Raw genomic sequence first — 24,932 nt, forward strand, 5'->3', positions numbered from 1 at the left:
AAAACTCTCTTTATTGAAATGATAAAAAAATTTGTGAACAACATTTAGGTTGGAGCCACTTAGTAATAGGAGTGTGATAGCCACATACCTCATTTTACTTCTCACACACATTTTTAATTTTCGGCCGTCGGATCGGATGAATTGAAGAAGATCAACGGACATAAATTATCAAGGATGTGTGAGAAGTAAAATGGGATGTGTGGATAGCACATGCCTAGTAATATTGTCTAATTGTGTTCTTCTTCACTCATAAGTGAGAAGGGCTTTAAGTTCGATTCTTATAAAAAACGAATTTGAATCACATTGTTACAAGTCTATTGTGAAGTTAAACCAACTCCCTCCCAATAAATAATATCAATTGTTAAAAATAAAATAAAAACATTAGTCTGGAACTTCTTTTTATTTTTTTTATTTCTATGAATATTGAAATTCCGGAAAACCTCTTCCAGTTCCGTATCGCGCAGGGTCTGAGCTTGGCGCTTTAAACAAACACGGTTGCTGTCTGTGTGCATCCGAGCGGCCACTGCCACTGTGCCAGCATTTCGAGCTGTAGAAAACTTCAATGATTCAGTAAGTTTGAAATTCAATTACTTAGGGTTCCTTGTTGATTTTCTGTCAATTGAATTCAATTGGGTCTTGCAATTTCCTTTGAGTTTCTGGGTGCGATTGTGATTTGATTCTTGGGAATCTTAGTATTTCTTAGTTAGAATCATGGAATAATATGGAAATTGGTTTCTTTTAAATTGTGTAACTGTGTTGTTTCAGCTTCATCGTCCCAATGCTTTAAAATTAAAATTAAATCTGCTTAGATATTATTAGATAATATATGAATTCGGATTTGGGAATTCCACAGATAGTGATCATGTATAGGAGACTAGCAGCAGGAATGGATACTTAGGGTTCCATGAATTGAATTTATGTTGCGGTGGATTATAATTTATTCTCAACTTGATGTAGATATTTGTTTATTGTAGTGAATCTGATGGTGCATCTGTAGGAACTTCTCTTGTAGATATGAGTCATCTTTTTGGACAGGATCATGACGATGATCAAAGGACTCGAAATTCTTGTAAAGATGGATCAAGTCTGGTCCAACCACATGAGCCGTACGTGGGTCAGGAATTCGACTCACAAGAAAGTGCATTGGCATTTTATAATGCCTATGCCACACGTATGGGTTTCGTTACTCGTATGAACGATATGTATCGATCCAAACATGATGGAACTGTCATTGGGCGGACATTGGTATGCAACAAAGAGGGTTTCCGAAAGCCTGACAGGCGTGACAAGAAGACCCTAAAGCCTCGGACTCAGACTAGGGTAGGTTGTAGGGCAATGCTGTCCGTCAAGAAACTCAGTGTTGGGAAATGGGTTGTTAAATGGTTCGTTAAGGAGCACACTCATGCATTGACTCCCAATAAAGCTGCAAAAGGACTCGTCGATGATCAAGTACCGGTAAGTTATTGTGATCTTTCACAGTTTTTATTGACTTCAATTCGTTCTAAGCAATTTTTTTGTTTTGCGTCATGCATATTAACTCATATTAGACTCGGAAACAATCTTATATCGGGGTACTGCAACTTAATTTTGTCAATTAAATGGGATTTTTGGTGGCTATATCTGCACGACTGCACACGTTGCTCAATAACATATTTCTTAGGATTTTGTATAAGAGTTACATTAGTTAACAGGCCTAGAATCTGACATTACATCTTGTACTGCGTTACTGTGACCTGAATTTCATTGATCTTATGCTTCTTTTCTTTTTCATTCTGTCATGTGTTTGTAGGACGATAAGACAAAGATTGCAGAGTTAACTAACGAGCTGTTCCTCGAGAGAAAGCGGTCTGCTGCACTTAGAGAAATAGTTGATCTTCTATTTAATCACATTGAGGAACATACGCAAGACCTGTCGAAGAAACTTCAGCATGTTGTTGACAATGTCAAGGAGCTTGAATCGGAAGGGAAAAATTGTCGTAGCCTTGGATAGGCCTGGCATTCTAATGGACATTGAATATGTTCAGATTAGTTTTATAATTTTATTTCATTTTGAGTTTAGCCGTGTTTTGTTTCAATTAGCCAACCCTGTATACAAATGCTCGTATGGTTGTCACTTGGCACGAGTGTAGAATGTAGCATGCTAGAGTTCAGAGGCTAAGCCATTATTCTGTGCACTATGGGGGTGAAGTTATACCATCCCTTCTGATGCAATTCCCGCCACTACCGTTGCCATCGCCACCACCCCCGACTCCAAAGATACCGAAACTGGCGGTCATTAGGGGGAAAACTTCTTATGATCCCATCCTCCGGAGGCACAATTCAAGAAATTCAAAGATGAGAGAAATTTGTTTATGTAGGATTCATTTAGCAAGACAGTGCCCTTGTACATTAAGTTACTGCAAAAACTTCGGGAAACAATAAACTGAGAGCTGCATGTACAGGGCAAACATTTACTTGCAAAAATTTAGTTAAGATTGGTCATCTTACGATAAACGTGGATCTGGATTGGACAGTCTACTGACGGATCAAGGGTGTTAAAATTTAACAACACAAGTTTAGTACTAAATCTCCATCTTCCAGACTTGAGGTGGGTAGAAGCATCCTTAACTACCCAATTTAAAAGCATCCACAAAGAGGCCTAAGCACACACCAGCTTTCCAGTAATTTACCATCATGACAAAAGACTTGAGCCTCCCACTTGATTGAGAGGGGGGCTTTCTATACATAAGCATACCAATACCTTCAATGGCGGCAACCACTATACCCGCAACCAAAACATCCCAATCCCCGGTCTGCCCAAGGATTGTAGCCAATGCATTTGCCGTGTAGAAACCCAAAAGAAGAAGAAATACTTTCATGGGAACATTTTTCCTGGCTAAATTCAGCTTCTCCAATAGCTGTCTTCCACCTGCAATCACTATCCGACCCAATCGGGTGGCATTGAGATTAGAGTTGTTGCCATTGATGCCCTCTTGCCCACCGTTATCAGGAACCCCACCTGTGTCCAAGGGAAAGGCTATTCTCCACCGTTGTCTTGTTGACTGAAAACTGTGTCAGCATACCAAAAATAAGCATGTCAAGAAGGGCATCAACATATTCTCAAGAAAGAAGAAGGCATCAGTATAACTCCTAAATACAGTTCGCAGGACTTTTATTTGACGACTGACGTGGATATATAATATTGTGAACTAAACCAGAAAGAAAAGGCCTGTTTGTATCAACTGTTGACTGCCAACAAAATGAGCAAAATGACTGAAATCATTCTCTGTAAACGGCCTAAGCAGAATCTATATTTTGATCCATTCAAGGTCCATTCCGTCTATGGTCAGTGGCCACAGGATGAGAAGCAAACCTCTCCCATTCATTTAAGCCCCTAGTTCTTAGTGAAGGTAGGATCTTGGAATAAGTTGCTAATCTGCAGCAAATTTGGGCATCATTCCACATAATAATTTTCTGGAGCTCGGAAATAGGTAGGGACACAGCAGAGCAAAAGGAGGAAATCCAAGAAAGAATGCTAGAACAACAGAAGCAGTCTATGCACCAAGGATGCACGCAACTCACGCTATTTAGAATGGTTCAGGGATTCCAATAATTATTAAGGTATTCATAGAAATAAGAGAAATGTCAAGTCATCCGTTCATATACAGATATAATGCAGTTGACTTTACTCTGTAAACAACAACAAGGCAGAAAGAAAATGCAAAAGCTCAGTCAGATATAGCATAAAAGAATACAAATTTTTAGTTACCTAAAAATACGTATATCTCCTTTGGGGGGAAGGGAAAGGCACAGACTTTATGCGAATGTTTGAAGTTTGGATCTTGAAGGTTGGTTCACTGCAACAGTTGTGGATCAGACAAGTTGCAGGAGTTGTATATGATCTTTCAGGGATTTGATTCTCTAGTGCTGGTGCAGTTCCCATTCGAGAGGCCATGAACTAGAATGATGGAAAGAAGAGAAAATGAGAATGTTAGTACACAAGCCTTCAATTTGAACAGTGATGATGATCACTCAAAGGTTAAGGATTGTTAAGGTGGTTTAAGGTGGTTTAGGTGAGTTTGATTCTTATGTAGTTATGTAAACCATTCCGAATATGATGGTGGGGAGTGCGAAAACTGCAACATAAACACAAACCCATTTTGGAGAGTGAGGTGGAGCCTAATTGATTCCATGGCAAATTTGATACTCAAACCAGAGTGAGTGAGTGTTGCTATATTTGATCAAATTGTTCATATAAATCATCCATTAACCAAATGAAATGAAGAAAAGAAAGCAAACTACAAATGAATTTATTTAAGAAGCCGAGAAAATGAACAAAATACATTATAATCTGACATCCAACGACCCTTTACTTGGGGAAAATGCAATTTAAAATTACAAAGAACCCCAAAGAAAAAGGGGCCATTTGGCATGAACAGAAGAGACCCAGCTGTAAGAGCAACTCCAGCCATCCTTGTTGCTCGGGGGACAGGCTCCAGGAAAGGGCCTGAGGGCCGGTGAGAGGAGGTCCAGCGGTGAAGGGCCCGAGTGAGGGTGGGAGACCGAGTTGCAAGCCCGTTGAAAATTGACAGGCCTGGTCCCCGAGCCTTGTGACGTCACGCTGACGCCAGGGCTGGTCCGGCCTTTTTTTTTTTTTTTTTTTTGTGTCAGGCGCATGCCCCTCACTCGCGAGTGGGGGCGCGTCGCCTGACAGGATTTCAAGGGGGAGGGCCCGCGCGCTTAGACATCCCAGTTACCGTTGGGAAGCCACGTGGCTTCCCACGGTCCGTTTGATCCCAACGGTTCTTAATAAGAACCGTCCGATTTGCAACGGTAATAAAAAAAAAAAAGCTGATTTTATATCAACCGTTCTATCTGAGATCAACGGTTGATATTAATCTGTTTTATAAATTAAAAAAAAAAAAAATAGTTTTAAAATTAAGAAAAGTTACCGTTGTGACACGTGGCACAATCTGGAGTATTGGAATTCAAAATTTTTAAAATCCAACGGCAGAGATTAATTTTTTGAATAAAAATTTAAAAAAAATTGTAAAAAATCTGAAAAAATTGTAAAAAATTGTTTTTACTTGTCTATAAATACCACTTCTTCTCCATCTACCTTACACCACAATTTCATATTTTCTCAACTACTTTCAATCAAATTCCTATCTTTCTCTCAAAGTTTCAATCCAATTTTTTTCCGCAAAATGACTACTGATGCAGGTACGAATTGGTCGCTTCTTGAAGATGTTGCGTTGTGCACTAGCTGGGTTGAAGTTACTCATAATTCCCTTACGGGTAATGAGATGCAGTTGCGAGAAATGTGGAGTTTAATTCATACCAAATTTCTTGAGCAAATAGGTGGGAAAAGAACCAAAGAATCGATGTCCAGTCGTTGGAAAATACTTTGCTATTCCTTTAGTACGTGGAGAGATTCCTTGACACAAGCTAGTAGTAATGTTCGAAGTGGGGCAAATTATGCGGATGAGGTAAGAATATATTATAATTATTTGTTTGTATTATTTATTTGTTACCTAATAATTTCATTATTATTATTTGTTTGTATTATTTATTTGTTACCTAATAATAATTTCATTATTATTATTTGTTTGTATTATTTATTTGTTACCGAACAATTTCATTATTATTCATTTGTTTGTATTATTTATTTGATACCTAATAATTTCATTATAATTATTTGTTTGTATTATTTATTTGTTACCTAATAATTTCATTATTATTATTTGTTTGTATTATTTATTTGTTACTTAATAATAATTTCATTATTATTATTTGTTTGTATTATTTATTTGTTACCTAATAATTTCATTATTATTCATTTGTAGCAACTTAAGCACAAGCATGGTATGCTGCCAAAATCAAATCAAGAAACAAATCATTCCACTGGTGGGAATGTTGGATTATTGTTAAAGATTGTCCTGAATTCAAAGTTGTGCATGTTGGTCCAGAAGTATGCATGAACAGCACCCCTCTACACAACACCTTTGTACACAGCACCCTTCCACACTCTACACCCGATCATGGCTCCCATGTTGATGAAGAAGATGGAGAAGAAGTGCCTGAAACGCCTATTCCTGAACAAGCGTCGGGGTCAACCCGTTATCCAATTAGGCCTCTTGGTAAGAAGGCTTCAAAGAGGAAAAGGAGTGCTTCCAAGAATGATTATGGAAAGTACATTCAAGAACTTGCTCGTCAAGGTGAATTGACGTTGGCACGGGAATTGGCGAAATATGAGGCTGAAAAGGCTAGAGATGAGGCAAAAGCTGCAGCTATTCAACAAGCATTTCAAGCTGAACAGAGGGAAAAAGAGCTACTTAGGCTCGTTATCTCATCCACTTGGTCTGCAGACGCTCCATACGCAAGCATCCGCAATGCAGCAGTGATTTTTTGCTCAGGCATGAGACCCATAACATCACAAGCATCCTTCTTTTGCACAAAGTAAGAATCATGATTGCAAACATCAGTTATGATTCTGTTGAACAAATGTCGTTCCATTCTAAAATGACGTCTGAAGTACGTATCATGAAATGCACTGTTATGGACAAAGTAATAGTCCAACAGCTTTTCACCCCGTCGTTGCCTGCTTCTATCAAGGTTTCTTGAACGGGTGGGCCTGCATATCTGAGCAACAGTCTGGATGACTCGACGGGAATGTGAGGCTCTAGCCATTCTTATTTCGTCATCTCTCCTTCTACGCTCCTCATCCTCTTCCATCTCATTTTCGGCTATCTGAAGGTTGAACATTCCTTTAGATTGGTTAAACAATTCTTCCTCTTGCTGATCGATTTCCCACATCATCCTTGATGAAGAAGAAGACATTGTAATGATGGATGGTGAAGAAGAAGTAGAAACTATGAATAATGAGATAGAGATGTTGAGAAAATTGGTGTGAGATTTGTGAGGATGGATGGTGGATTATATGGACGATTCAGAAAGGATTGGATTGTAGATAAGGCCACGTGGCATGCCGTCATTCGTTAAAAATCTGATCGAAATCTATCCTCAAAGATTCTAAAAAGATAATGACACGTGGCACGATCGTATTGGATAAAAATCTTATCGAAATCGATCTCCAATAATTATCTTTTTGGATAATGACACGTGGCGCAATTTTGAACGAGTTAAAATCTGATCGAAATCTATCGTCAAAGATTCTCAAAAGATAACGACACGTGGCACGATGACATTGGATAAAAATCTTATCGAAATCCATCACTAAATAATTGTTTGTTTATAAAATAACACGTGGTGCAACGAGAACGATTTAAAAAATCTTATCCGAAATTACAAATAATTTTATTTTGTATTATTTAAACAAACAAAAAAAACTAATATTTTATTGCCTATTGCCAGGGGGAGGGCTCCAAGGGTGGAGATGCAAATGACAATTACTGTTCATTAATGGCAATTACTATTCATTAAAGGCAGTTACTGTTCAAAATGGTGGATTCAATAGTGGATTGCCAGGGGGAGGGCTCCATAGGTGGAGTTGCTCTAAGGAAACAATTATAATAAAAATTACAAAAATAAGAAGAGAGAAAGATAAAGAAGATTACATTACTCGCCATTGAACTTTGAAGAGAACAAGTGCTAGTAGTCGGAAGGAAGAAGAAGAAGAGAGTGACAACAAATGACGACAGAAGAATTACAAGTTTATGAAAAATTGCTTGCAGGCAGTGGCAGTGGCTGGCTGACTGCTTTTCTTTTTCTTCTTCGTCTCAGCAGCAGCTTAAGTCTTGGTTTATGTTTGTTGGAACAATTAAACTTCTTTATATTTTGTTTGTTACTCTGGTTTACTCTTGCACAATACAAAAGAAAAATAAACGTCATTTACTAAAATGCCCTCCATATATTTATGTATTTTACAGAGCTTACGACGGACTGGTGTGTACCTGTCTGTTGTGTTGGTGTTTCTGAATCTCAGCAGTGCAGAGTGAAGAAGACACAACAACAGAAAGCAATTGGGTGAATTTGGTGAATTGGGAAGGGCGGAACTGGAGCATTCAAAAATTCAAAAGATTATTTATTTATTTACGATGAAGAAGATGGGTGGTGGGTGGTGGGTCGAGTGGCATCTGATGATGGTGTTTAGGGTAATAATGCTCTGCCACTGCCTCCCTCTCTATCTCAATCTCAATCTCAATCTGTATGCAGCAGCAGAAACAACGTCTGAAGAATCCGAAGGAGGATTCCAACAAGAACTGAGGACGATAGTAGATGTGAAGGGCCCCGACTCAATTGTGTGGGTGGTTCAGCTCTCTGATCTCCATTTCAGCGTCCACCATCCCGACAGAGCTCTCGACTTCAAGAATTTTGTGGGGCCCGCCCTCTCCTTCATCACCCCTTCTCTCGTCTTCATCACCGGTGATCTCACAGGTCTGTTTTCGTATGTCATCACATGGATGATGGATGATGGATGATGGATGAAATGAAACATATTTAGTGAATAATAACAATAATCTCGCAGTCACAGGCTCACAGGCATAGTTTTGATGAGTGCATACTAATGTTTGGATTTTCATATATAATTATTAATCAGATGGAAAAAGCAAGGATTTGTTGACAATGAAGCAAAATGAGGACGAGTGGCTGGAATACCGCAACGTCATGGAAGACGTCATCAAAAGGAGTCGACTTGACAAGACCCTCTTCTTTGATCTCAGACGACAACTTTGGCGTCCCACAGCTCGGCGGCTCCTTTGATTTCTTTTCAAAGTATAGCATCAGTGGCCACTTGGGCAGAAGTCGGAATGTCAACAGTGTCACTCTTCAGGTATTATTCCTCTCACTTTCAGACTTTTCAGTGTCAGAGCTGCCTTATATCTATATGTCATCGTGTATTCAATAACTCAACTTGTGTGCTAGGTTTACCTGACATTGAGTTCAACTATAATTGTACGTTCCCAATTCCCATGCCTTGATTACAGATGCTACCGTGCCCTCAAGTGTGCGTGAATTCAAAAGCTTTACACCTTTTATTTCCATCCAGACTGCTGATCGGAAGCATCTCTTTGTTGGAGTTGATAGCACAATGCCTGTTGGTTTACGAGGTCCGTCTAATCTCTTTGCTCATCCAATTGATCAACTATTAGCAGAACTGGATACGCACCACCTCTCACAGTGGGACTCTAGATCACAAGAACTATTAAGCAAGATTTCCTTCGGGCATTTTCCTCTTTCATTCTCAGCGACCTCAAAACTCCGGGAAGAGCCTAAAAGATATATTCCTCAATCATTCCATATCAGCTTATATATGTGGGATCTGCATTCTAGGTTTGGTAGAAACTTGAAGAGGCGCCATCTGTTGAGTCATCACTTTTTATCGTTGCAGAAGTTTTTCCAGCTTAATGTACGTCGGCCGTATTTTCATAGTGCTCTTAATTGTTCAACTGAAGCCCCAGCGGCCAAAGAGTTCTGGGAGTGGGAGATGGGTGACTGGAAGAGGAGCAGAGCCATGAGAATTTTGGCCATTGATAGAGGCCATGTTTCGTATGTTGACATTGACTTCAAGTCAGGCACCAAAGGACTATCATCTTGCCAACTTTTCCCCTGGACTCACGGTTCACGTCAATATCTTCATCCCATCACGAATATGAATGTCATGATATGGTCCCTTTATCTTACGGCACAGTTAGAGCCCTGGTGTTTTCTGTTTCTCCAATTGCATCAATTACGACTAAGATCTATGACTCAAGACCTGGATTTCTCTATCTGGTATTTGAGGCACCCATGCACATGATTGGGGATAATACCTCCAGGGGAGATCTTTTTGTTGGTCCATGGAATCATAGAGCCTTTGATGATCCAGTCCCTAACAGATACTGGTTGCAAATAGAAGCAACAGACTTCATGGGCAGATCAACGTTATCTGATTTAAGGCCGTTTTCTGTTAATGGTCTTACTACTACGATTTCTTGGACTTGGAAGGAATTTATGGTCATGGGTTGTCAATGGGCTGCCTTGTATTACCCAATGTTCTGGTGTGCTGTATATTTCATACTCTGTGTTCTCCTTATTCCAAAAGCTATTCTTATTTTCTCAGTTAGACATTTCACTTACAAGAATAAGGGCTTTGTAAATGCTATAGGATTGGTTTTTCCAGGAGCTCTGCAAGCTTCCCGTAGCATGGTTTGGTTTCTTAGGATACTTATTCTACCTTATATTATTCCCCTGGTTTATTGGGCAAGTTTTCACAGACGGAAAGGATAAAGGATACATGACCTATATGGGGTGGGTGGTTAAATCTTTCAATCAAAACGGAAAACACAAGTACGTTGGATCTCCAGATGTTATGGTGGTGGTTCTTCCACATCTCGTCTTTGTGGTTTTTCCTGCTCTTACATACATGTCATAAATATGTGAATACTTTTCCAGACTTCTTAAGATAAGGCAAGAGAAGTGTATGGAACCTTGCAACCACCATTCTGAAACGTTGCGGGGTCTCCAAACTAAATTCTTTTCTTCTGTCGTCCTGGGAACCGTTTTGAAGTAATGAGTATGAGGGAACAAATCAAGATGCATCTTGTGTTTTCATTGTAATTGCATATTGTACTAATGTATGTTTTACTTTGGTTTCTATGTTTCATTTGTCTCTGGATTGCAGAATTGCAGGACTCTCGTCAAAGCATATGAGATGAATCCCGTTCTCCATTTTCCAGGATATAGCCTAACAATTCCACTACTGTTGGCTTATACCGCCTACAAAACCAGGAGTGTATAAATACCACATGTGCATTGCAGGAAGCGAAATTTGTCTCACATTTCTTCATGGTGTATCAGCATTCCTTGTTACTCGCTGGTAACCAGATTAGGGCGGAGTCATTTATGCAACTTGGGTTTGGGTCAGGTGACGAAACAAAACAACCGGAAAATTGATGCTTTGAGCCTTAGACGTCTGCCATGGCAAATGCATTTGTACATATGGGGTTGGAGATGACTTGTACCTGCGATTTGAGAAATTGTGTTGGGAAAGCAGGCAGCCCTGGGCCCCCACCTAGCTAATCTACACTACGCAAGGGATACTTTTGTTCTTTTTGTATCTTGCTTCCTACTGATGTGGGATTTGCAATTCATCTCTCTTTTGCATCGTGTATGTTACGTGAACTTGCTAAAGAATTAGCCTTGTCAATACTATTTGATACGTGAAGATTAGAGATTCTTGCACCGTCTGTTAATCTGAATTCAGTTACAACAAAGCTGATAAATCAGAATGGTCATATAATTGGCTTTCACTTGCACAATGATAACAGACAACAATGGAATTTAAAGAGTAGCAGCAGCGCCGCCATTCATAGAAATTCAGGGAGGGGAATTGGAGCAAAAGGAAACCCGAAAGGGACATCGCTCGTTCATTCGCATTCAAGATGAGAAAAAAGAGGAAGATAATTAGTACATAACTTATTCGATTTGTGCAGGTGCAGCAGGGGCCAATGCAATTACCAGTCCCCCCGCGACTAGTTTACTCTTACAAGTTACAACCACCACCACCACCACCCACTCTTTTAAAGATTCCAACTTTGCTACAATTTTATCAGCAACTGATTAATGACATGAAAATTACAGGTCCAAGGCATTTGCATTTGCATGAATCAAGACAGCCACGGAAATGCTAGACAAACAACAGGAACTATATACAGCTCATGTTCCAATACACAAGCAAGACAGTCTCTTCCTCCCACCCTTGATATTTTCTGCATCCTCCTCGCACTTGCAATTCTAAAGGTAAGTAACCCTTCCCTCGCAACCCGCCATGCTATTTCTCCGCTGCAATCTGCCAACCAAAGAGGCAAAACCAAGGCCTCCACAACCAATTAGGCCAATTTTCATAGGAAACAAGTTACCGGCGCTGTTGACACATCTGGCACACACTGGCCGGCCTGACATTTGCAAAGGTGCAATGTTCACAGGACCAGTGGCCTAAATCGTCAATGTTTCTACTGGAACTACTTGACCTGGATGTTGCAGCCTTGCCCCTCCCACCTCTTCCCTTACTTGAACCTCCCAAACTCTTTGAGCTTACTGTCCTGCTGCAGGCACCATGGGAATCCACGTCTGATAGACCATTCTCCAGAGCTCGAACTAAATTTTCAAAGTAGTTTCGAGTCACACTGTTTTCATTGAAATTGAACCATAAATCAATAAACTGAAAAGCTATATCATTGTAACCCAAGTCAACTTATCCAATCAGAAAACTTTAGTGTAATATATTTAGTGGAACATAACCTGGTCAATCCGGCAAGTTTTGTGCGGAACTCATTGAAATCTTTTGATGGGTCCTCATCATTGAGGTAAACTTGTAGCTCCTTTTCTGCACATTGATGAAGCCGTTCCAACCCAGACTCAGCTTCACCTGCAGAAACAAATATTAATGACGACAAAGCAACATGATGTATTGTCTATCTTCGAGCTTGAGAAAATGACATACCTTGCAAGTACTCAAAGAACTGTCTCTTGGCATGTTCATGCTCCGGTAAATAATATCCATAAGCATATGTCCATTTTAGTACTCGCCTACATTCAACTATCTGAAAATAGCGAAAATTTAATAAGAAAAAGCAATAGACTCCTTGGTAGAAAAGTGTGGTAACTTGTGGTATACCTGTAGCCAGGCCTCTGTAATGAACTTCAGCTGTGACTCAGGTTGGCACTGGGTATCGCTCAGCTTCTCAAGCTACAATAACATCGACAGTATACATGACTTAAAAAAACTGAACAAAAAACATTAGAAACTGAAGGATAAAATTGTATATATAGAAAATACACTGCACTAAGCATAAACCCAGGAACACAAACCACACAATTGATATCCACATCAATCAGCTATACCAGAATCACTAACCAAGAAAGCTGATAGTAAAAAGTTTTACTTACGTGCACAGTTTGCATCTGCTGCAAGTCTGCAAGTGCTTTCTGCCGGGACTGCAGTGAAGGGAAACGAAACAAAATTAGACATTAAGATAAACTATTTAAGGATCATAGATTGTCATGAAAAACATGTATTTTGAAATTATAGATACTGTTTATACCCCCAAAAAAAGAAGATAATAGAAACTGCTAAAGCATCAATTTACAAAATAAAAAGCATTTGCACATGCACATAGAGCCTATGATAAATGTCAAGTAATTGACATTAAGCCAAAGAATGCATCTGCTAAAGCATCAAGGAGATAAACGTTAAGTAAGCAAATAAGTCAAAGAAAGCCACAAAACTTTTTTTATAAAAATCCAACAACTAGTTTAATTAATTGACATTTCCAACAATGAGCAAACATCAATACTTCAGAAAACTGATCATAGCAAGCACAATGATTGTTTGTCAACAGTTTTATTCCCTATAAGTTTATAACAAGTATTGAAATCATCAATGTAAAGGAAATATATAAACTCCGTCTTCTGTACGTGTTCATGCAGAGTCACATTATGTATGTATGACTGTTTATTATCGAGGTAAAACATAGCTAAATAAGTTAACTGAACCTGGCTCATTTGGAAAGAAGCCTTTTAGAAAGTTAACGTCAGAACTATGAGCATACACGAGAACGTCAGAAGACTGATGTCTGAGTGACATCAGTTTTACAAAATTCATAGGCAAACTAGGTACTTACCGATTGATTGGTTGCCCATCTTTCATAATAATGAGTGTACCTCTCCAGAGAGTTCTTGGCCATCTCTCTTCGCTTCTCTGACTCATCATACTGTATATAACAATATGATAAGAATCATATAATATGGCACAAACTGAGTTAATAGCTTGAGAAAATACACGACCATCATAATAAAGATGCAAACTGCATTAACATACCACTCCCTCCTGCTTTGCTGTCTCATAACGGTTACATGCATAAAAGCCACCCGTCCTTTCACCATGATCCGACCACGCACCGAGGCAAAGCCTGAAAGCATTTACTACACGTATCAGTGTTCTAGAAAGATTTTTTTTTTTTCCCTCTTTTTGAGCAGATAGTGTTCAAACAACATACACGATGACATGAAATCCAGCTTCGACATAAGTAAGTAATGCCTTTGTAAAAAACTAGAAAAGGAACGCAAGATAATAAATCACTTTTCAGATGATTACGGTGCACAGGAATCAAAATGCAATAGGTAGTGTTACTAAAATGCTTACCAGAAAAACTCGAATTTACAAGGTGGTAACATAAGTAATGCCTTTGTAAAAAGCTAGAAAAGGAGCGCAAGATAATAAATCACTTTTCAGATGATTACGATGCACAGGAATCAAAATTCAATAGGTAATGTTACTAAAATGCTTACCAGCAAAACTCAAATTTACAAGGTGGTGTGCAAGTGATATGCATACAGCCTTGGTTTTTCTCAATCGGCCGTTTGCACTTTGGGCAGGGCTTGGAATTAGCCAATATCCTGAAATCCATCAACAATATAACTTAGTACTTTGGGCTAAAAACAATATAAAAAAAATGTTTGGTAAAGCCACTGTTTCTGCTGTACTGGAGTTATACATGATAGTAAATAACCAGGCCTATTGATGACATGCGTACCTGAGAGGGATAGGCCCTCAAAGAATTTTAAGTTATTGGGAATGGTATCAGGGTTTGTGAAGTATTCATTTAATCATTCAAAACAAAGAATTTTTAGACTTAAGTCTTCTTTTAATCCATCCCTGATGTAAACCCAGATTGCCCATCTTTCTGCGGCTATTCCCATCAAAATAGTTTGAACTAGGAAATGGAATAGGCACAGTTTTGTCCACACTATAAGCATAACACCCAAACATTGAGAAATTTTACTCCAATATTTTAGGGAATCATCAAAAATTCAGCTCCCAACTTATAAAGTCCACACTAAGGTGACCATTACGGACCTTTTCTTTTGGCTGGCACCATCCCACACTTCAACATTGGCATTTGTGCACTACCTAGCTACAGGATTGTCGTTTCGATATGATATCAAAGCGTATATCCAGGATAACATGGCTAGACAGGTCATGCAATTATTATGGTAGGGACTGGCCATGCTTTCATCGAACATTATTTGGCATCAGCACATAGATTATTTTCCCATCATCCTATGGGACATGGAGTAGTCCAATGTTCACATCTGATCACTGTTCTCCTAATTTAAGGTACTATTCCGCCAATAACTAATGTCTTACGTACCAATTCATATTTTCAGATTCTGCACTATTCTTCATTATCCATTTTGACACAGTGCCACAATCAACTGGACGGTGAGCTTCCTCAGTACACTGCAAGGTCAAATTCACAAGATGTAAATGCAATCAGGCACCTATGAAGAACAGGATAACTTCATATGAAGCACCAAGTGATACCGTACAACGTTTACGGGCTCATATGCAACACATAACAAAGCATAAATATAAAAAAGAAGTAAAAAAAAAAAAAAAAGCCACATCGTATCATTTCAACACAATCATATTCTGAGTTTTGGAGATTTCTCACATAACCGCATCTTATCATATCTTCATCCCGCACACCATACAAAATGCACATACATGCAATTTTCAATGAAGATAAAAACTATATGTGAAGAATTCAAAGAGACTTACGTTCCAGCAAAAGCTATATGAACAGCGGCAGGTAACATCATAGCTTCCACCACCAACAATAAAATCTATAGCATAATCACAGCCTGGAGCAGGACACCATTTTGTCTACAGAAAAACATCCATGAAATAAAATGGTCAACAAAATGTTGAATGAAGGCTAGTAAAAAACAACATTCAAATGCAAAATATATGTTTAAAACCTTACATAGAATTCACAAAGTCATGCATTACCTTGCCCTAGTTGTACGGAACAACTAGGCTAAGGTAATGAAAAACATAAATATTTTTCTGTAATCATCTTATCAGCAGATATGAAGCAATCTTTAAGTTTACTTCTAAGTTGCCTCTGCAAGACCATTCTCGCCCATATACTGTTACCTATGATGCCACCAAGTCAACTGCGTGTCTAGTTTACATAAAAACACAAGTACCAAATAGGAGATGCTCTTTAATGCTACACTGTCAACTTGCAAACTATCTACTTGTTTTTAATCACTATAACCATAAATGTATTAAGCGTTTGGCAAGTAAGAAGATATAAGGACTAAGGTTTTGCATTTACTTTGGGAGAACAGACAAATCGCTGATCATTGTGATCAAGGATCCAATCGTGGGATTACCTTCCTATTGTCTTCAACATAAGATCTAATAAAGTAGCGAGAATATTTCTCCTTCTCTTCATAGGAAGCCAAATCATTAATCATATCTTGGCAAACAACGGCACTACAAGATGGATCCGGACAGCGCAACATCAAACATCCAGGGCCATCATTAATGGCTGTGCTAATATAGCCTACAAGACATGGAAATTATAAAAGAACGTTTTACAGAACTCAAAACTCATTTGGAAACATAATAACAAGATGAAAAAATGATATATATTTGTAAACTTCAGATTTCTGGATATTAGACGACAGAGACATAAAAATTGATACAAAAATTGTATCAGTAGTACAAGAAACAGAACTAGAACACATATAACACATCACATTATCAAGACTCATGTTATTTATGCATAATATGTGTGTGCGCGTATAGGTCCTAGAAAATGCTATATATGATGGGAAAACAAATCCCACTAAATGATGACAAAAGGAGTACCAGTCTTGACTTTTAAGTGCTACCGTAAAATCATCAACACGGGTCTTGCATGAATACATGAGATCCACATGTATTGATGATCCTATAAACAAAAGTTTGACTAACCTGCTGGACACACTTTTCTTATATTACAGCATTCTTTTTTATAAATGCATCCCTGGTGATAATAGAAAAGTGAAAAAATCATGCCACACTACACTAAAAGTTCAACTTTTCCATGGAAGAAAAAAGACAAATATATGACATTGTATCAAACCTGCCCAGCATGAGGAACAGAAAGGATGACCACAAGCTGCAGCATGCATCTTATCACGAGGATAGATCTCAAAACAAATCCCACAATGAAGCTGTTATAAAAAAGACCATGTTATCAAAGTTGTTAGCCATATATACCGGTCTAAGGCAAAAAAAACTTTGAAGCAAAAAAGGCTGAAAATTGATGACATCTGAAAGCATGGACTGCTTACTTCACTAGCATTAGGATATTCAACAACTGGTTTCTCTGGCAAGCCAACAGCCCTGCGAACCCTTTCTTCATCTGCAAACCACTCATCGTGTACTTTACTGACACTCCTGTGAGTATAAAGGAAGTATATATTCTTTAGAAAATCCAGAAAAACAATGCACCGTGGTATAAAACTTATCAAATAAATGCATGGCAAAACAAATTGGAAAACAATGCACCATGATATAAAACTATCAAATAATTGCATCGTAAACAAATTGGGGAAGGTATAGTGGAAATTATCTGACAAAATAAACTAGGGTCACATAACCCAGGTACCCATTACTAAGAGTGAAGGCAATCCATGTCAGCATGTAAAGAAATTAGCAAAATAAGCAAAGAAAAGAAATATTGGAGACAACAATTTACCAATTATAGTAGCGGAGCAGTATACTAGCTGCAAATTTTGGAATAGAGAGCACTGTAGATATCCTCATAATATCCTCCTCTTGATGCTGACGAATGTCAGCTTCTGTCAAAACATTGTAGTTTTGCTGCAATAAAAACAAAACGAAATTACAACAATAATAGGAGCCACAACTAACCGATAAACTTATTTTTGCCTACAGACAAGCATCGAAATGTGCTTCAGTAAATACACATTGAGAAAATAAAGCAAAGATATCACAGCATAGTAGAGTTCATTAAAAATTTCCAAAGGTTAGAACCGCATGTAGAAAACCACTAACAAATTTCATGTACAATAACTATAAGGTACAAAACTTCAATTAGTATGTATCTTAAACTAAAAGACTTTTCCATCTTTAGACACACCAATGAGAGCACACAACATTCTGCAATATGCATCATATTTTAACTTTACTTTTTCCGAGATCCAAATGCTTCAAGAGAAAGGCTACCACATCCATGGAGTTCATCGAAACAGTGCAATCTCCAAAGGAGCCACAAAGATGAAAAAAACCAATTACTTCAACCATGGTCAGCTACCAATCAAATAAATACCAAATTTCTCTAAACATAATTGGCATTGTCCACCACCCAAAGTGCCTGACTTTAACAAATCAGCTAAAATCCCCTAGGAGGGGGGGGGGACCCGAGGCCCGAACCAAAAAAAAAAACAAATCAAGTAACAAAAGAAAAAGGCACCCGATAGAATTAACCAACAATCTATGCAAACTCTTTTTTTGTTAAGAATAGCAGCACCCATGGAAATCCTTCCATAGTAACTCTAGCCCAACTAACCCAAATATCAAATCAAGGAATATTAACATTATAACGAAGCTATAATTCTAGCAGAATCAACATTTCCACCATAAGTAAAGGCTCAGACTTTTTAAGGCATTACCACAACACGAACTAAATTTACATTTCGGATAAATCAATGAAACCTAAGATCAAAATCAGCAACACTAACATTACCGCAACGCCGAATACAACAAAAAGAAGAAAATTTATGAGTAGACCCAATATAAAATTAAGCATATTTAACATTTGGACATGTACTAAAGGGCTCAACTTTCAAAACCCAGAAGAAAAATAAGAATAAAAAATCAATTAACCAAAACCATTTCGAAGAAACTAAAAGAGAAGATATGAAATTGTGATAATTGAAGAGAAAAGCCACCTGGTAACGATGCGAGGTGACATCATTAGAATCGTCGGAGTCGTTGTCGATGAACTCGTAATCTGCAACTCCAGCGTCGTCGCTGTCCATAGCGGCAGCTGCATCATCATCGCCGCCACTGTAGAAATCGTCGTCGTCATCGTTGGCGTCGAGCATGTCGAACTCTTCGTCCGAATCCATTTCTTGGTTTTCTGATGAAAAGGATCAAAACCCTAATTGGGATCAATCCTAATTTGCATAGAACAGGGGAGTCGGGGGTGATTAGAGAAAGAGAGAGGAAGTGACAGAAATGGCAATCAAAGGAGAAGGGAAGGTGAAAGGGGGAAAGAGAATGTGAGCGTGTTCTGTGGTTGATTGGTTGATTGAAGAAAAGGGAAAGAAGAAAGGAGAAGGGATTCGGAGGAAATGGAAATCGAGAGAGGAAAATATTGCTTTTCATGATGACTGGGTTAGGGGGAAAAATAAATGTCACATTTTTCTTTTCTTTTTTATTTTGAAACTACAAAAGATAAATCAAATCACCATGCATTCTTTTCTTATGTAAATTGTCATTTATTACTGTATTATTATGCGACCGAGGTTTTAAGTTCGATTATTGTAGATAACGAGATTGATATTAATAAATTATCTCATATTTTGATATAAACATATATCATTGTATTAAACAGAAAAATGTAATCTTCTTTTAAAGAATTTTAACGAAACACTGTCAGTACTGTTTACTTTATATATAGTATATTACAATGTTTAGAGATTTCAATAAAGAGGGAGGCGCTTGGTCGTATTACAATAAATCGAGCAAACACAATACAATCAAATTAACTAGTTTATGAACTATAATTTTATCTGCTATAAAGAAGACGAGTTCTTCACATTTTGAACAATGGAATTTATGTTTATGTGCTTGGACATATAGGAAGTGGGATAGGATTCTCTGCTCTTTTATTCTCATCTCATTCCCTTTCATTTTCTCACATATTACTTTTTGTCTCATGTTTTCTATAAAAAAAAATCAATATAAGATGTTGACGTGGCTTAACTATAACTGTTCAAATATGAGGAAAGGGAATGAGAAAGAGATGATGAGAGGAGATAATCCTCCTCTATAGTAACCACTTTGGCTGCCCATCGTGCATATTATGGTACTTTTCTAAGTGTCATATCCCAACCAAAAAAAAAAAGGAACTCTACCAGCTCCCTCTCTGCTAATTATGGCAGCAAATGTGATACACAATTGTGATATTCTCAACGTTATTAATTAGAAAATAACACATATTTCTGGTAAGGGTACTAAAACTTGTGTTCTTTCCAACTGCAAATGTAAGGATAATATAATGGCATAAGTACGAGTGTCAAACCGTAAGGATTGATCAGACCTCAACATATTACTAGCTTTATGTGAACACTAACTAAACAACAAAAATAACAAGTTTAATTTGGTTTTTGATTTGATAACTAAAATAACTTAAAAAATGTAAGCAAAATAAAAATGAATGGTAGATTGATTCGGAAAAGAGGGGAAGGAGACTAGGAATCTCGTTTCACCACAAATAGACACGCAGTCACTTATGCCCTTTGTCACGACATTAGTAGAGAGATATTTGTCATTTGGTTAGTATAAATTCATGATTTCGAACTTTCGTCACCTTAAAGCAAGCTTTTGTTCTCCGCCGAGTTCTTCAAAACCAATAACTAAATGAAGGCAATGCTTTTCACCAACTCTAATGCATGTTCTTTGTCTCAGTTGCCCCAACAAATAGACAGAGCTTTCAGTTTCTCTACTTAAGACAAATTAGATCTCCCCTAGGGGTAGTCCCAAACTTTGGGGATATGAAATCAACAAAATACCTCATTAGCATGTCCGAGGCTCCGAGCACGTGAGATACGGATGCTGCAGCCTGCAGCTATGTGCTGATTTGGTTGCCAATAATATGCAGGATAATGGAAACAAAGAAACTATATCTCTATATCTATCTGTCAATATATAGATACACACATGTTCATAGATAATCAATTTCACAAATTCACAGATATCTGAAACCTATATCCAGTTGGAAAAATAAAATTTACATGGGCATTAATAATATCGAAGTTATGACTGGCACAGGCAAATAATGACAGATGTGCACAAGATTGGTTTTAGGGGTAACATAATCATACAGTTGCAGCCTTGAGAAACAAAAAGTCTGAAATCTTGTTCGTGTAAAAATCTGGTTGTATGGAGTTGTCGGGACTCTGAAGCACTGGTAAGGTGGTGACGCCTATCACACAAAACGGAAAAGCCTTACTTAGCTTAAATATATCACAAAATGAAATATACTTGGCCCAAACAATGCAGAGTTTGGTTACCCGAGAGAACAAGAAGAGTTTTGCAACCACCATTTTGTCCAAACAGAATATCAGTATCTAATCTGTCCCCAACCATGCAAATCTGTGACTTCAGGATGCCAAATCTGTCATTGATTAAACCCAATATATTAAATGCTAAACCAATGAAGACCATATCGCAAACCTAAAGAGCATTATCTGTATCACACTATACGCTGTGCGCATTGAGAGGTGACCTTGTTCTGTAGCATAAGACTTCTCATCATAATATGGTCGGTCTTTGCTCAAGATCAACAGCACTCATGCTACTCAAGATAAAATAAGGCATTTGACTTACTCATTTGCTAAGTAGTCCATCATAAAAGTTGAGGGTTTTCCCACAACCAATGGCTCACGTTGAGTTGATCCACGGATAGCACCAACCATTGAACCACCACCTGCAGTATAGTACAAATTGTAGTAGCTATTGAGAGAGAAGTTGCTTCATCATTTCAGTAACAACCCATTCGGTCAGGTATATTTAGGTCCATAAATCCAAGGGTTTCCTAGTAAACTCTGAAGTTTAAGTCTCATATAATCAAGTAATTATCACTAACTCATGTATCAGTAAATGAAGCATGAATAATCTGATTCAACTTTCAGAAGATTCACAAGTTCAGTAGATTCCGATATGCTTTTTCACTATTATCTCCTAAAAGGTGAAAATTTTCACACTCGTATCTCCTGTCCCTTATTTTTGTACCCTGATAATTGAATATGATCAAGGAGATATGAAAGCGTAAGTACAACAGAACGAGTGCAAGGAACGCAGACTGCTACCCCTAATAAATAAGTTTTCCAATCAGAAAAATCTTCAAATGTTTTGCAGCGTAACGCTGCATTTGAGAATAATGTAATTAAAACACAAAGTGCAACAAGGAGAAGAAAGAAATGAACCTGCCCATTCCTGAGCATCTGTGAGATGAGTGACAGCATCACGATTTGTAGCAATGAAAAGACATCCAGGGTTTTCACGTACACAGAGTGTCCCATACCTACCATCACATAACCATCATATAATATTAACTGACACAGGGAAGATCAAATGCAATACATGTAATAAGTTCATATATAATAAGATCATTATGTTAATATGATTTGGCACTCGATAAAGTACGATATATATTACTTTCCATTGAATTCTCTGTAAGACTGTAACAGAATATTTGCATATAGGCCCAAATACAAATACATCCCAAAGAAAAAGAAGACGGTTAACTTCTGGCAACTATGTGGGGTAGAAGAAGAATCTAAAAGAGAGGGTACTGGAAGCAGCAATGATTCCTCACATTTTAATAACAAGGACGAGGACAGTGCCTTGTAACTAAAAGTAAAATATAAAAACTTGCAGTATCTTCAACACAAATGCATTGACATTGACATACACAACAATGAACAGAACTTACTGAATTTTGTAGTAGTTGAAATTTCGATCAAATCCAACCACAACAGCTCCAACCTGGAAAACAACGAACAAACAAAATTTCCAATATAAGGTTCCAAAAAGGAATGCAGAAGCTTCAAATCTTTGAGAGAAAGTTCTACTTGTATTTTTATCTCTAAAAACCCAACAACAAACTCAGTTCTATGATGCAAGAAAGGACAGAAGTATACACTCTCATCATGCTCCATCAGATATCCAGGCTTCAGCTCTATTTTCTTCCCACCATCTTCCTGTAAGAAAAAGAAGGCATTATATACCACGCATCATACATATATAACAGGAGCATTCTATCTCTCAAAAGAATAACACATCACTTGATTTCAGCGACTAGGATACAGAATAAACACTTGCAATGTACTGACAATTATGCGGTTTCTAGCTTATACTTACTGGGCCACCAAGGTACTCATATCCAGCAAGCTCAAGCTCCTTCAAGATACCTTCCTCACCAATCACATATACCTATAAAACACCGAATCATCAGTGTATTATCATCAATATTCATGATTAGAATGCGCTAGCTATTTGTAGTGTTAATCATGAGATGCCAGTAACTGGAAATAAAGTCACAACTTCTTACATGTCAATAACATATAACCTTAATATAATACTGTGGCTATATGCAAATAAAATATCAGACGAAATAATATTGGAAATCTTTATAAAATTCGAACAGAAATAACAATGAAGAAGATAACATGCAATATGATGCAAACCATTCCCCTTCACAAAAACTCCACTTGTAGGCAAATGAACAGAAACAAGATATTCACTTTTACCAAGTAGGCACGCAGGTTACCTTTTTATCTTTTGGGAAATTAATGGACTTCAAATAAGCAGCAGCAGCAAAAGATGACGCAAAAATTTCCTCCTGAAATTGTTCAAGTGTGGTTAGAATTACCGAGTTGCTAAATCTGTGAGCGTAGAAAGAGAAAAATGGCACACTGTCACACTGACCTCATTGACATTTAGACCAAGCGTCTCAAACTTTTTACCATACTGCTTCCTAGACTTTGTTGAGTTGTTGGTAACGAAAACTAATCTTTTGCCCTGAAGGAAAAGACAATATGCAAGTGGTTTGAGGCCACATAACAATGCTAGCCTCTTAAAATTATCTCCCCGTATCATGCTACATTACATTTGCTGGCCCTATGATATGAATATGTACAAAACTACAAATACTGAAATACATTATAGGTGGCTCCATTGGCAGCCAGAAAGACAGACCGACCTTAGACCGTAGCATATCCAGAGTTTGGGGGACACCGTCTATGAGCTTATCTCCTTTCCATATAACACCTGCAGTTGTTGGGTGATGAGTTGAAAGATTATTTAATGGAGCAATACCAATACCATCCACGACAGAGATAAATACCATAAGACTGTAAGACAAACATTATTAAAATTCTAATGGAACATTCATGAGTAATCCTATTCCTATCAAATCATATCATCGTTCGATGGTTCCCTCGCTCCAATTTTTCTAACGCAACACTTGGTTCTGAATAAATTGGATTTTCCTTTTTAAAAGGTAATCAGACAAAATGGTTAGGAACTTAGGAGGGAATCAAATCAATACAAATGTGTATTCATAGTCTCATATAATATTATTAATAAATTTTCATGTGCTCAAATCCTAACAGATGGATTAATGTCCACTACTACATTCTTATAGGTATGAAACAAACAAAGAAGAAGATCATTGGATCAACATTCAATTCAACAACGTAAGAAAATAAACAAGTTGAAGAAGGCGGACCGTCGCAGTCGAAGATGAAGGTCTCTACAGAGTCAATGAGGTCATCGGCATTCGTGAGAGGCTGCGCGGAGGCCCGGGTGGTGAAACTCTCCTCCATTCTTGACTCCCTACACTTGTGCTTGTTGCTGTTGATGAAGTTCCATGAGAGATTACTTGTACGAGTAGTAGTAGTACGAGTGCAACAGAGATTGTTGCTGCTACTGTTGTTGATCCCAAACCCAAACAACTGGGAACTCTTCGCAGAAGCCGCAGCTATCACTGTTGTTGTGGTTCTGCTCAGCATCTCTTTCTCTTTCGTTTCTTTTTCTTTCTTCCCTTTTTCTTTGCTGTAGCTCGTTTCGAGGCCGTTAGCCTTTTTCCCTTCCCAAGGCAAGGAAACAGGAAGGAAGGAATATTTTCAACAACAAAAAAACAACAGAGGAGAAGGAAAGAAGGGGTTGTTCGTGGCCACGTGGTGGTTTTGGGTGGCTCGTGTAATCCAATCCTACTGGATGACACTTATCAGTTTTCTTCTCTTCTCCACTTTGGAGTTTGGACTCAAGAATGCTCCAGACCCCGGGAGTCAAGGGCCTGCCAACACTGAAAGCCCACATGTCTTGGGAGGCTACTGGCCCGGTATTAGTAGTT

General features: G+C 38.0%; 4 protein-coding genes and 1 pseudogene across 7 annotated transcripts; 2 read left to right on the forward strand and 3 right to left on the reverse strand.

The window, feature by feature from the left end:
* Positions 1 to 403: 403 nt before the first annotated feature.
* On the forward strand, positions 404 to 2,158 carry LOC126618377 (protein FAR1-RELATED SEQUENCE 12-like). 3 transcript variants are annotated; one of them, XM_050286417.1, is made up of 3 exons: positions 404 to 570; positions 975 to 1,455; positions 1,790 to 2,158. In XM_050286417.1, the coding sequence occupies exons 1-3, from the start codon at positions 563 to 565 to the stop codon at positions 1,988 to 1,990; spliced, it is 690 nt and encodes a 229-aa protein (XP_050142374.1). In that variant the 5' UTR covers positions 404 to 562; the 3' UTR covers positions 1,991 to 2,158. The 3 variants fall into 3 exon arrangements, with proteins under 3 accessions (XP_050142374.1, XP_050142375.1, XP_050142376.1); XM_050286418.1 differs by having other exon boundaries at positions 998 to 1,455; XM_050286419.1 differs by having other exon boundaries at positions 407 to 570; positions 1,013 to 1,455.
* Positions 2,159 to 2,249: 91 nt separating this feature from the next.
* LOC126618378 (ycf20-like protein) lies at positions 2,250 to 7,880 on the reverse strand. 2 transcript variants are annotated; one of them, XM_050286421.1, is made up of 3 exons: positions 7,557 to 7,880; positions 3,795 to 3,937; positions 2,250 to 3,048 (listed from the first exon to the last, which is right to left on the reverse strand). In XM_050286421.1, the coding sequence occupies exons 1-3, from the start codon at positions 7,566 to 7,568 to the stop codon at positions 2,604 to 2,606; spliced, it is 600 nt and encodes a 199-aa protein (XP_050142378.1). In that variant the 5' UTR covers positions 7,569 to 7,880; the 3' UTR covers positions 2,250 to 2,603. The 2 variants fall into 2 exon arrangements, with proteins under 2 accessions (XP_050142378.1, XP_050142377.1); XM_050286420.1 differs by having other exon boundaries at positions 3,765 to 3,937.
* A 17-nt stretch (positions 7,881 to 7,897) lies between these two features.
* LOC126618365 (putative metallophosphoesterase At3g03305) lies at positions 7,898 to 11,151 on the forward strand (annotated as a pseudogene).
* Positions 11,152 to 11,311: 160 nt separating this feature from the next.
* Positions 11,312 to 19,177, reverse strand: LOC126618366 (probable E3 ubiquitin-protein ligase ARI8). The gene is made up of 15 exons (XM_050286404.1): positions 18,736 to 19,177; positions 17,520 to 17,644; positions 17,113 to 17,218; positions 16,902 to 16,992; positions 16,165 to 16,337; positions 15,545 to 15,649; positions 15,135 to 15,223; positions 14,272 to 14,379; positions 13,802 to 13,892; positions 13,605 to 13,694; positions 12,871 to 12,918; positions 12,599 to 12,670; positions 12,425 to 12,524; positions 12,223 to 12,349; positions 11,312 to 12,107 (listed from the first exon to the last, which is right to left on the reverse strand). Exons 1-15 carry the CDS (start codon positions 18,913 to 18,915, stop codon positions 11,837 to 11,839), a joined length of 1,776 nt encoding a protein of 591 aa, XP_050142361.1. The 5' UTR covers positions 18,916 to 19,177; the 3' UTR covers positions 11,312 to 11,836.
* Positions 19,178 to 20,677: 1,500 nt separating this feature from the next.
* Positions 20,678 to 24,701, reverse strand: LOC126618374 (phosphoglycolate phosphatase 1A, chloroplastic-like). The gene is made up of 11 exons (XM_050286413.1): positions 24,306 to 24,701; positions 23,778 to 23,845; positions 23,504 to 23,596; positions 23,346 to 23,417; positions 22,937 to 23,008; positions 22,717 to 22,776; positions 22,509 to 22,561; positions 22,000 to 22,097; positions 21,401 to 21,500; positions 21,085 to 21,188; positions 20,678 to 20,996 (listed from the first exon to the last, which is right to left on the reverse strand). The coding sequence occupies exons 1-11, from the start codon at positions 24,586 to 24,588 to the stop codon at positions 20,890 to 20,892; spliced, it is 1,110 nt and encodes a 369-aa protein (XP_050142370.1). The 5' UTR covers positions 24,589 to 24,701; the 3' UTR covers positions 20,678 to 20,889.
* Between the last annotated feature and the right edge of the window lie 231 nt (positions 24,702 to 24,932).

Source organism: Malus sylvestris, chromosome 4 (assembly GCF_916048215.2).
Source record: "Malus sylvestris chromosome 4, drMalSylv7.2, whole genome shotgun sequence".
In the NCBI taxonomy this organism is placed as follows: domain Eukaryota; kingdom Viridiplantae; phylum Streptophyta; class Magnoliopsida; order Rosales; family Rosaceae; genus Malus; species Malus sylvestris.

Bases quoted from the DNA above. Each gene is read 5' to 3' on its own strand.
- LOC126618377 (XM_050286417.1), top strand. The intron at 1,456-1,789 runs GTAAGTTATTGT...ATGTGTTTGTAG, and splicing joins TCGTCGATGATCAAGTACCG to GACGATAAGACAAAGATTGC.
- LOC126618374 (XM_050286413.1), bottom strand. From the start codon at position 24,588: ATGCTGAGCAGAACCACAACAACAGTGATAGCTGCGGCTTCTGCGAAG. The intron at 23,597-23,777 runs GTCGGTCTGTCT...CTTTTCCTTCAG, and splicing joins TGGATATGCTACGGTCTAAG to GGCAAAAGATTAGTTTTCGT. The intron at 23,418-23,503 runs GTCAGTGTGACA...GAACAATTTCAG, and splicing joins TTGGTCTAAATGTCAATGAG to GAGGAAATTTTTGCGTCATC.
- LOC126618378 (XM_050286420.1), bottom strand. The intron at 3,049-3,764 runs ATATACGTATTT...ATGCTGACACAG, and splicing joins TTCCCTTCCCCCCAAAGGAG to TTTTCAGTCAACAAGACAAC.
- LOC126618366 (XM_050286404.1), bottom strand. From the start codon at position 18,915: ATGGATTCGGACGAAGAGTTCGACATGCTCGACGCCAACGATGACGAC. The intron at 13,695-13,801 runs GTATGTTAATGC...TGTTATATACAG, and splicing joins CAGCAAAGCAGGAGGGAGTG to TATGATGAGTCAGAGAAGCG. The intron at 12,108-12,222 runs GTTATGTTCCAC...CAATGAAAACAG, and splicing joins AAACTTGCCGGATTGACCAG to TGTGACTCGAAACTACTTTG.